The 10,655-nt window shown below is 45.2% G+C and overlaps 1 protein-coding gene across 1 annotated transcript; it reads left to right on the forward strand.

Annotated features, from left to right (window-relative positions):
- The first annotated feature begins 8,673 nt into the window (after positions 1–8,673).
- Positions 8,674–9,648, forward strand: LOC104289565 (olfactory receptor 49-like). Its single transcript, XM_009888519.1, has one exon. It carries the CDS (start codon positions 8,674–8,676, stop codon positions 9,646–9,648), a length of 975 nt encoding a protein of 324 aa, XP_009886821.1.
- Positions 9,649–10,655: the final 1,007 nt, after the last annotated feature.

Here is a 10,655-nt window from a genome sequence, read left to right on the forward strand (position 1 = left end):
GCTAGTACCCGGGGTTTAGGGGGGGAGGGGTGCGCCCGGGGTCGGCCTGCCCGAAAAGGGCCTGTTTTGGGAAAACCAACGCTGCTGGGAATGGCGGGGGATGTTGGGAGACGCTCGGGCCCGAGGTGCCTCCGCTGACGGGGTACCTGTGTGTTTGCTGTGGTACAGACCGTCCAAGTTCCTCTGGGAGTGGGGGAGGCCTGGCTTTGGTGAGGTCTCCTCAGAACTGGGGAAAAGCAAACCGTTGTTCTCCTTGCTTTTGATTAAAAACTCTCTTGACAGCCTGAAGTGAAAGCAAGATGACTGCTGCTTCTAGCTTTTTTGGGGGGCGGAGGGTGGGGGGAGAAACACTTTCAAGAGACCAGAAGCGGAGTTTTTCCAGCCAAATCTTCCTTCCATTTAGCTCATTCCACCCTTCCTGCATCTCCCCACCCAGGGATGCTCTCGATGAGCACAGCCGGCACTCCCAAACGGGCTCTGAAATGAAGATGGGGCATTTTCCTGCTCCCTGCCCTCAGAAGTGATATTTGAGTGTCACTTGAACAGTATCGTGGCATCAGTCCTGTGGCCTGACTCTTTGGAGACCTTGTCCCTTCTAACTCGCGTGCTTGCTCCCCATGGATGTCTTCTCCTTACCTGCGCTTGGGATAGGGATAGAAATACCCCCAAGAGACAATGCGTGGTTGTGTGGTAGTGAATACGCCCACCTGGGGGTTGGACAGGGGCACTGTCTGCATTCCCTTCTTCGGTTTCAGCTTGTGCAGAGTGTTTCCCCTTTGAATTCCGTGTCTGTAAGTGGTAGGGCTGAAGTTCACAGGTGCCCCATCCTCTGATCATGCCTCCAGTGCCTCCTGAAGGAGCCTCGTCCTGTAGAAGAGACCTTCTACATTTCTGAGCTCAGTTTCTGTGGCTAGGAGATGCAATTAACAGCGTGATTTTGCTAGGACACAGTCTGCGAGGTTACGTGTCGTGCTTCTCCAGCCTCTGGTTTCCTGATGTGTTAAAGTCTCACTGGTCATGGAGGAAATCAGGACCTGCACATGCATATTCCCCCAGGGTTTCTTTGCAGTGCTCATAAGGGGAGTGGGACCTTTTTCCCTTGGTCATTGCCCATTTTTGTGGTATCTCTGGGAATAATCATTTGCCTGTGTCCCCTCTCTTGTCCAGCACAGGAGCAAAGGTGTGTGTGGGATTGTGTTCCACAGCCGTGTCCCTTGCTTCTTCCCCCAAATGCTAGCAACTGCTGCTCTTGTGGAGGTCCTCTGCATGTTCACATCTACAGAGAACCATCAGAAACTGCAGGGTTTTCTTTTCACCTTGCCAAACCCAGACAGCTTTATGACACCATGTCCTGGGTGAAGATGGTGGCTGCAGTTGTGGAGCACTCCAATAATTTTGGTGGCACTCAGGATTGCTGAGATCCATGGGAGCTTGCCATTCTGATGTGCAAAGAAAGATTTGCTGGAAGTCATCTCGTTCTATTAGAGAATGCCTGCATTTGATGTTCTCTCCATGGCTCTGAAGAACAATTGCTACCCCAGAGCTAGGGTGCTTATAAAATACTGGTAAGCTGTGGAATGGAGAGGTGAATTATAAAGTGGTGGACCTTCAAGTTCCAAAGGTGATGATCAATAATGCAAAATCCAACTGGCAGACGGTTATTAGAGTAATCCTTCAGGGATCAATGCTGTCTTTATTAATAAACTGGATGATGAGACAGAGTTCACTCTCAGCTAGGTTGTGGATGACAACAAGTTGGAAGGAACAATTGATACACCAGACGGCAAGGCTGCCAACTGGCAGACAGTTATTAGAGTAATCCTTCAGGGATCAATGCTGTCTTTATTAATAAACTGGATGATGAGACAGAGTTCACTCTCAGCTAGGTTGTGGATGACAACAAGTTGGAAGGAACAATTGATACACCAGACGGCAAGGCTGCTATTGAGACTGACCTTAAAAGGCCAAGAAATGTATGAAATGAAACACCAACAAGTTCAATGAAGTTCAAAGCCCAATCCTGATGTGGGACAACCTCATGGAACGGAAGAGTCTTGGGACTGTTTGGCTGGAAAGCAGCTTTGCAGAAAGAGACCTGGAGTTCCTGTGAACAAGTGAATGTGAGTCAATAAAGAAAGCATATTCGGGGCCATCTTAAAAAGAGCACATGTTGCAGGTCAAGGAAGGTCATTCTTCCCATCTCTTCAGCACTTGTGGAAACCCCTTCTGCAGGACTGGGTCTAGTTTGGGACTCCCCAGAACATGGTAGACTGGTATGGTAGAGCAAGTCCAGGAGAGGTGGAGGCTGGAGCCCAAGACATGACGCTGAGACAACCGGGTTTGTTCTGTCTCAGGAAGACAAGGCTCGGGTGGGATCTTAATGTGACATTCAGCTGTCTTTTGGTGGGGTATATAAAAGGCAGAGCTAGATTATTCTTGCAGGTGCACAGAGATAGGATGAGAACCAACGGACACAACACAACAGAATTCAGTTAAATATTCATGAAAGATTTTTCACAATGTAGTTAAACACTGGAACAGGGACCCCGAAAATTCTTGAATGTTTCATAGATTTTCAGAACTGAACTGGACAAGTCCTTGAGCAGCTGCTACAGTTTGGGCCTGCTTTGAGTTGAACTAGAGATCTCCAGAGGTTTCTTCCAAACGATATTACTCTGTGATTTATGATCATCTAATGATTCTACAGACATTAATTTTAAAAACATTCTACAAGGACCCTGTAGTCAGGTATTCCCATTTTATATACTTCTGACACCCTTGCAATACCCTCACAGATACTCTCTGCCCATTTTTCTGTAGCACCACTTCCTTTTGCTCCCCTTAAGCATCTCCTTGGTCTTTACCTCTGTCCTGTGTTGTTCTTATCTGTCTGGAACCAATCTGAGATTTAGTATCTAATATAATTTTAATTCCTCATGACTGAGTCAACCAATTCAGCATCTGAAAAAATCCACCAAACTGGACAATTTATTCTGTTCTTCACGAAACCCTTGAGAAGAAATCAATGGCCATTGTTCCACCTAAAAACGTGGAATCATAGAATCATAGAATGGTTTGGGTTGGAAAGGACCTTGAAGATCATCGAGTTCCAACCCCCCTGCCATGGACAGGGACACCTCCCACCAGACCAGGCTGCCCAAGGCCATGTCCAGCCTGGACTTGAACACCTCCAGGCCTCAACAACCTCTCTGGGCAACCCGTTCCAGTGCCTTACCACCCTCAAAGTGAAAAATTTCTTCCTAATGTTTAATCTAAACCTGCCCTCTTCCAGTTTGAAGCCATTCCTCCTCGTCATATCACTACATGCCCCAGTAAAAAGTCCATCCCCAGCTCTCCTGTAGGCCCCTTTAGGTACTGGAAGGCCACAATAAGATCTCCCTGGAGCCTTCTCTTCTCTAGGCTCAACAGCCCCAACTCTCTCAGCCTCTTCTCATAGGAGAGGTGCTCCAGCCCTCAGATCATCCTCGTGGCTCTCCTCTGGACACGCTCCAGCAGGTCCATGTCCTTCTTATGTTGGGGACTCCAGAGCTGGACACAGTACTTCAGGTGGGGTCTCACGAGAGTGGATTAGAGGGGCAGAATCACCTCCCTTGGCCACACTTCTTTTGATGCAGCCAAGGATGCGGTTGGCCTTCTGGGCTGTGATCGCACATTGCTGGCTCATGTTGAGCTTCTCGCCAGTCAACACACCTAGGTCCTTCTCCTCAGGGCTGTTCTCCAGCCATTCCCCTCTGAGCCTGTAACTGTGCTTGGGATTGCCCCGACCCAGATGTAGGACCATGCACTTGGCCTTGTTGAACTGCATGAGGTTGGCTTGAGGCCACCTCTCCAGCCTGTCCAGGTCCCTCTGGATGGCATCCCTCCCCTCCAGCCTGTCTGCCTCGCCAAACAGCTTGGTATCATCGGCAAACTTGCTGAGGGTGCACTTGACCCCACTGTGCATGTCGCCAACAAAGGCGTTGAATAGTACAGGTCCCAGTACCGACCCCTGAGGAATGCCACTTGTCACTGCTCTCCACCTGGACTTCGAGCCATTGACTACAATTCTTTGAGTGCGACCGCCCAGCCAGTTCTTTATCCACTGAGTGGTCCATTTGTTGGATCCATGTCTCTTCAATTTAGAGACCAGGATATGGTGTGGGACCGTGTCAAACATTTTGCCCAAGTCCAGGTAGATTACATTAGTTGATCTTCCCTTGTCCACTGCTGCTGTAACCCCTTCATAGAAGGCCACCAAATTTGTCAGGCATGACTTGCCTTTGGTGAAGCTGTGCTGGCTGTCACCAATGACCTCCTTGTTTTCTATGTGCCTCAGCAGAGTTTCCAGGAGGATCTGCTCCATGACCTTGCCAAGCACAGAGGTGAGACTGACTGGCCTGTAGTTCCCTGGGTCTTCCTTATTTCCCTTTTTGAAAATAGGGGTTATGTTTCCCCTTTTCCAGTTGGCAGGAGCCTCGCCAGACCACCACGACAGACCGCCGCAACTTCTCAAATATGATGGATAGTGGCTTAGCAACTTCCTCTGCCAGTTCCCTCAGGACCCGCGGATGCATCTCATCAGGTCCCATGGAATGAATGCTCAAGGATTATTTGTTGCATGAGATTTCTTTTTGGACTGATAAGTGAAAGTTCAGCCTGGAGAAGAGAAGATTCTGGGGAGACCTTGTAGCAGCTTTCCAGTCCCTAAAGGGGGCCTACAGGAAAGCTGGGGAGGGACTCTTGATCAAGGAATGTAGTGATAGGACGAGGGTAACAGTTTTAAGCTGAAAGAGGGTAGATTTAGATTAGATATTAGGGAGAAATTCTTGACTGTGAGGATGGTGAGGCACTGGAACAAATTGCCCAGGGAAGTTGTGGAGCCCCATCCCTGGAGGTGTTCAAGACCAGGTTGGACGGGGCTTTGAGCATCCTGATCTAGTAGGAGGTGTCCCTGCCCAGAGCAGTGGGGTTGGAACTAGATGATTTAAGGTCACTTCCAACCCAAAGCATTCTATGATTCTATATTCTAAAACTGCTAGAAAGGTATACCCTGATATCTCTGGGGACTGACTGGATTGACAAATTGTGCTGACATTTGTCTGTAGAAAAATGGGGCTAATAGAGCTATGGGGGGAACGCTGGTATGCAGGCACTGTAGACACAGAGAATGTGAGGTGCAAAGGTTTCATGTTGGTATCAAGCTGTTACTAGCCCCGCAAAAGCAAGAGGTAAGAGCAGTTGTCACAACAGCATGGCCCTTTCAGAGTTCATAGTTCCAGTGTGGCTTAGGCTGATGGATGCTGGGCATCTGTGACATGGCTACTGCACTCTCAGTGAGCCACAACACAAGCAGGAGGTGTAACTGCAAGAAGTGGCAAATGCCTATAAAGTTTGAGTTACGTACTGAAACTCCCCAGCTGGTGTCTGCATAGAAGAAACAGAAGACTCACTTACAAATAGTACAATGTGAACAAAGAAAGCTCCTTTCATAAGGGTTAAGATTACTAGGACCTGATGGCCATTGATTAGTTTGCACCATACTAGTTTTTATCATAATTTTTGTGTATTGAGTGTATACACCTGTGAAAACTTAAGCAATTTTCTCACTAATAATGTATAGTGGAAGTGAAAGCATAATTGCATCTATATTTTGCATGTATTTGCTAGATGATGGTAAGGCAAAAAGGTAGCATAGGGTGGGAGTAGCACAACCTTACCTTGACCGAGAGCTGACTAACAGAGTGTAATGAGCCATGACAGACAGGACAGTGCAAATGAGCTGAGTGTGATGAGCCCTGGTACGGACCATGGATTAACAAGTGGCAGAATAGTACCTGAACCTGCTGGAAAGACATACCACAATATTATCTTGGATGGTTCCCGCTGTTACATCAGAACTTCCTCGTTACCAAACATCCTATGCTGTTGATTTGTTACTAGCTCCAGGAACATCATCAAAGTAGAGAAAGACATGTTACAAATAAACATGGGCTATAGTTTGGAGTCCCTCTGTTTCCTTCTGTACTAAATGGTTAATGGTATTTTTTTATTATTTATTTCTTCTTGGTGCATGGTAAAAGGATTTCAACTCAATCTGTGAATTGCTTCCCTCAGGGAAAAGGGAAAGTATTAACAGTCGAAGTAGAGTTTTGATTCCTGCAGAACTGAGATTTGCCGTAATGTCTGTTTGTCCTTTCTTCCTCTCCACAGCTACAAAACTGACTGATTGAGATGAGGGAGTCCTAATTTACTTAATGATCTGGGATACTTCTTCTCACTGACTTAGAAGCTGACTTGGCTTACAAGTTCTGACAGGGATGCATTTCCTCTGCGAGCTTTAGATCTCTGCTTTAGGAATCCGTGTTAGTCACTTCACTGCAGACAGACTTCTGGGCTTCTGATGGATGACACGCTGAACACATCAGCAGTGTGCCTCTGTGATGGTTAAGGTTCACTGCATACTGGGCTATGTACACAGAGTGTAGCCAGCTGCTCAGGATAGGTGCTAATTTCTTGTTGCTTGACACTTAAAGAACTGTGTACAGTATAGCTCCCCCAGGTGCAGTAAAAAAAAACCAAAACCCAAAAATGTTATCAAAATAGTGTGAATCAAATGGAGGACAAGCACGTTGATCAGAGAACTGGGGCACATGACGCATGAAGAGAAGCAAAGGGAGAAGACAAAGTTGAGAAGAGCTATACTGTCTGCTGTCTGAAGAGGATTTATGGAGAAGTCAGAGTCTGACGTCTCAGAAGTGCACAGTGAAAGGACAAGAGGTGTGGATCGTGGCTTAAACAAGTAAGTTTCTACTGGGCAGAAGGAAATAACTCTGCACAATGAAAATGGTGAAGCACGAGGCAGTGCCCAGGGAAGCTGTGGGATCCCCATGCTTGGAGATATCCACACTAACCTAGAGAAGGTCATGAACAACCTTGTCCAGCTTTGAAGTTAGCCTTGCTTTTAGCAAGGGATTGGACCTCCAGAGGTCCTTTCCAATCTCATTGTCTCTATGGTTTGATTATGTTCTTGCTGTTCGCCAAACTTTCACAAATGTTTTCCCAGAAGGTGTTTCAATACCTAATTGGTCCCTGAGGTTTGTCTCAGTAAGGAAGTACAAGAATGTAATATGCTACTACTATTATAAAAAGGAGACAAAAAGAGAGGAAATGTATTTGCTAAAAATCAAACGTGAAACTAAATGAAGGAGAAACATCAGACCCAGAATCCTTTTTGAAGCATCCTGGATTGTTGTGGATATACTGGTAACTATTTGGACCGTTTCTTAGAGTTTGGGTGTGATTTTTCAGAGACAGGGAAAGATTGAAGGGACAATGGCATGGAAAACAACTTTCAGTCTTCAAACTAAAGTAAAAGCTTTTAATTGTTACTGAGGGAGTTTCTTGTTTTAAGAGATCACCCTCAGCTTCCAGATAATATCTGTCCATCTGTGGTATTAAAAATATGTTTTCTATTTTGTATGTTTTGTGAGAGGTGAGTTGTTTTGTTTTGGTGTTTTCTGAGAAACAGCCATGAGATGATGCTAATAAAATTCCGTGTTTTGCTGGAAAAAGGGCACTAAAGGGGAAAGATTTGATGGGAATAGTGTGATAAGAAGAGTTGTAGCATCATATTGTAGCTTGTATCTACCTTTTCATTGAGCATTTTATAAGGACCATTTGAAGAAGGAAAATTGAGTGGGATGTTTAGTACAGGCTATAAGCTATCTAAGATGTTCTTGCTTTTCCTGGAAAGTCATTTTGTTGGTATTTATTTCAGTCATTCAGAAATATCTGAAATGAGTCTGTAATGAGTCTAAAACCAGATTCAAAGATGTAGACACAATAGATAAAACCTGGGAGATCTGAGTGCAAAACAAGACGTGTCTCTTTGTAGGACAAAGAGGACTGGTGTCTGGGAGAAAAAGGAGGGAGAATGCAGTTGAAAACCCATAGATGGGACCTTGCAAGCCTACAAGAAAATAATGTGATTGAAGGTCATCAGCCAAAGTTTCCAGGTTCCACTTCGCTTCCACAAGGTAATGGCAACTACAGTGGTGACTGTTGCGGTAGGATAGTATATTAGTGCAGTAGACACAGTGCAATGGACAATGTCCATGTCTGAGTTTGGGGTAGGATGTTGTAAGGTGAAAGGATACTTGGAGAGAGGTGTTGTGAAGAAGAAAGAATGACCATCAGTGTCAGAGCTGATCCACTGATTCACTGAGGGTAAATGGAAAATAAACAGAAATTTTTCCATGTTTTTTTCCCTTCCCCCCTCTTATACTCTTGCTTACTGTAGCTTCCATCCATTTCGTTGTGCATTTTGCCTTCTCTCAGTGGTAACCAGCCATCCTTCTCTTTGTAGCATTGCTATCTTTCTGTCTGGCCTTTTCTCCATAAAGTCCCTCCCTCTCTGTCTTTTTATCTTATTTTAGCTGGAAGTTTCTCTTTTGCAATACTAATGTATCCATCAATGAGTTTAATCAGTTTACAGTGTGATTGCATTCCTCTGCAGTAGTGCTTTTGAATTAATTTAAACTAGTAGGTCTTTGGGCAGTTATTCATTGCCCCTTAATGTTAGCAAAACCAAACTCACTTGTGCTGCCTTTTTTCCAGTAGTTCTCAAAACGGGCCCCCTTTTTTTTTTTTTTTTCTGCTAGCAATGAAGCCTCGATGAACCACACAAGAGTAGTGGAATTTGTCCTCTTGGGGCTGACCAACAGCCGCCATTTGGAGATCATCCTCTTTCTGTTTCTTGTGATTGCCTACTTCTTGATCCTGCTTGGAAACATTACTGTTGTCAGCATCACTCTTGTGAATCATTTCCTTCAGACCCCAATGTACTACTTCCTCAGAAATTTTGCCCTTTTGGAAATCACTTTCACCTCCACATTCATTCCTAGCACCCTCTACAGCCTTCTGACAGAAAGGAAGATGATTTCCCTGCCGGGTTGTTTCCTTCAGATGCTGCTTTTCTTTTACTTGGGTACTTGCACATTTTTCCATGTGGCAACAATGTCCTTTGATTGGTATGTTGCCATTTGCCGCCCTTTGCATTACACAACAATTATGAACAACAGGTTTTGCCTCCAGCTGGTCCTGGCTTGCTGGGCAGTGAGTTTTCTCTTGATGTTTCCTCCCACCATTATGATTGTCCAATTGCCATTCTGTGGTCCCAATGTCATGAACCACTTTTACTGTGATACTTCCCTGTTGTTGCAACTGTCCTGCACAGACACAGTGTTCATTGAAGGACTGATGCTTGTCATACTAATTATCATCATACCTGGTACCTTAATTGTAACTGCTGTTTCTTATGGCTGCATTATTGTCACCATCTTGCATATACCATCTTCCACAGGTAGGAAGAAGGCATTTTCCACTTGCTCAGCTCACCTCATGGTGGTGATCATATTTTACAGCACATCTATTTACAGGTATATCCGCCCAACACAGCGAGGTGGGCAGGACTCTGACAAAGTTCTTTCTTTCTTCTTCTCTGTGGTGACTCAGATGTTTAATCCGTACATCTACTCACTCAGGAACAATCAAGTCAAACAAGCCTTAAAGGAGAGCATGCTGAAGGCATTTTCTAGCTCCCTAAGGCTAGAAAATATGAATGCTGGAGTAGCCCATCCAAGCGACTGAATTGTTTCCCAGATGCAACATCAATATTGTGTAACTGTGAATTAAAGATGCTGATTTCAAATGTTTTATGCTTTCTACATGTTACGTAGTTCCTTCTTCAGTTAGCAACCAAAACATACCAACACAGAAAGGATCTTCTAGTCCTCCAGTACCTAGACCCAGCTTTGTCTGTGTATTTTTTCTCCTTGCTGTGGTGGGTTAGCCTTGGCTAGCAACCAAATTCCCACCCAGCTGCTCACTCATCCCTTCCACTCCTTAGTGGGACATAGCAGAGGCGGAAAACAGGAAAGACAGAAAAAGAAATTTTGTGGGTTGAGATAAAGACAGAGAGATGGTTTACCAATTGCTGCAGGGATGAAAACAGATTGGATTTCATAGACTCATAGAATGTTTTGTGTTGGAAGCGACCTTAATGATCATGTAGTTCCAACCCCCCTGCCATGGGCAAGGACACCTTCCACTAGACCAGGTTGTTCAAAGCCCCATCCAGCCTGGCCTTGAACACCTCCAGGGATGGGGCAGCCACAACTTCTCTGGGAAACCTGCGCCAGGGGCTCACCACCCTCACAGTCAAGAAGTTCTTCTTTACATCTAATCTAAATCTCCCTGCTTTCAGTTTAAAACTGTTACCCCTCGTCCTGTCACTACATTTCCTGATAAAGAATCCCTCCCCAGCTTTCCTGTAGGCCCCCTTTAGGGACTGGAAAGCTGCTATAAGGTATCCCTGGAGCCTTCTCTTCTCCAGGATGAACAACCCCAACTGTCTCAGCCTGTCTGTCCTGGTTTGAGGTAAAACAGAATCCATATTCTGTTCAGTAATTTTACTTTACAGTTAATCCTCTTTTAACTACTGAAATTAATAGCATATTGTGCAGAAAACTCTTCGCTCTCAAAGTGATAAGACCTATGTTTATAGTTGATGCCAAGGAATGTTGTGCAGAGAGGCTCTTGCTTGAATTGTTGCTATAACACCCAAGGCCAGCTAACTTTGTTATTTGCCCTGTTGG

The sequence above is a fragment of the Charadrius vociferus genome, unplaced genomic scaffold, assembly GCF_000708025.1.
Source record: "Charadrius vociferus isolate BGI_N301 unplaced genomic scaffold, ASM70802v2 scaffold57, whole genome shotgun sequence".
NCBI lineage: Eukaryota > Metazoa > Chordata > Aves > Charadriiformes > Charadriidae > Charadrius > Charadrius vociferus.

What these genes read in the sequence shown, in the direction of transcription:
- LOC104289565 (XM_009888519.1), top strand. Translation starts at nt 8,674, where the DNA reads ATGAACCACACAAGAGTAGTGGAATTTGTCCTCTTGGGGCTGACCAAC.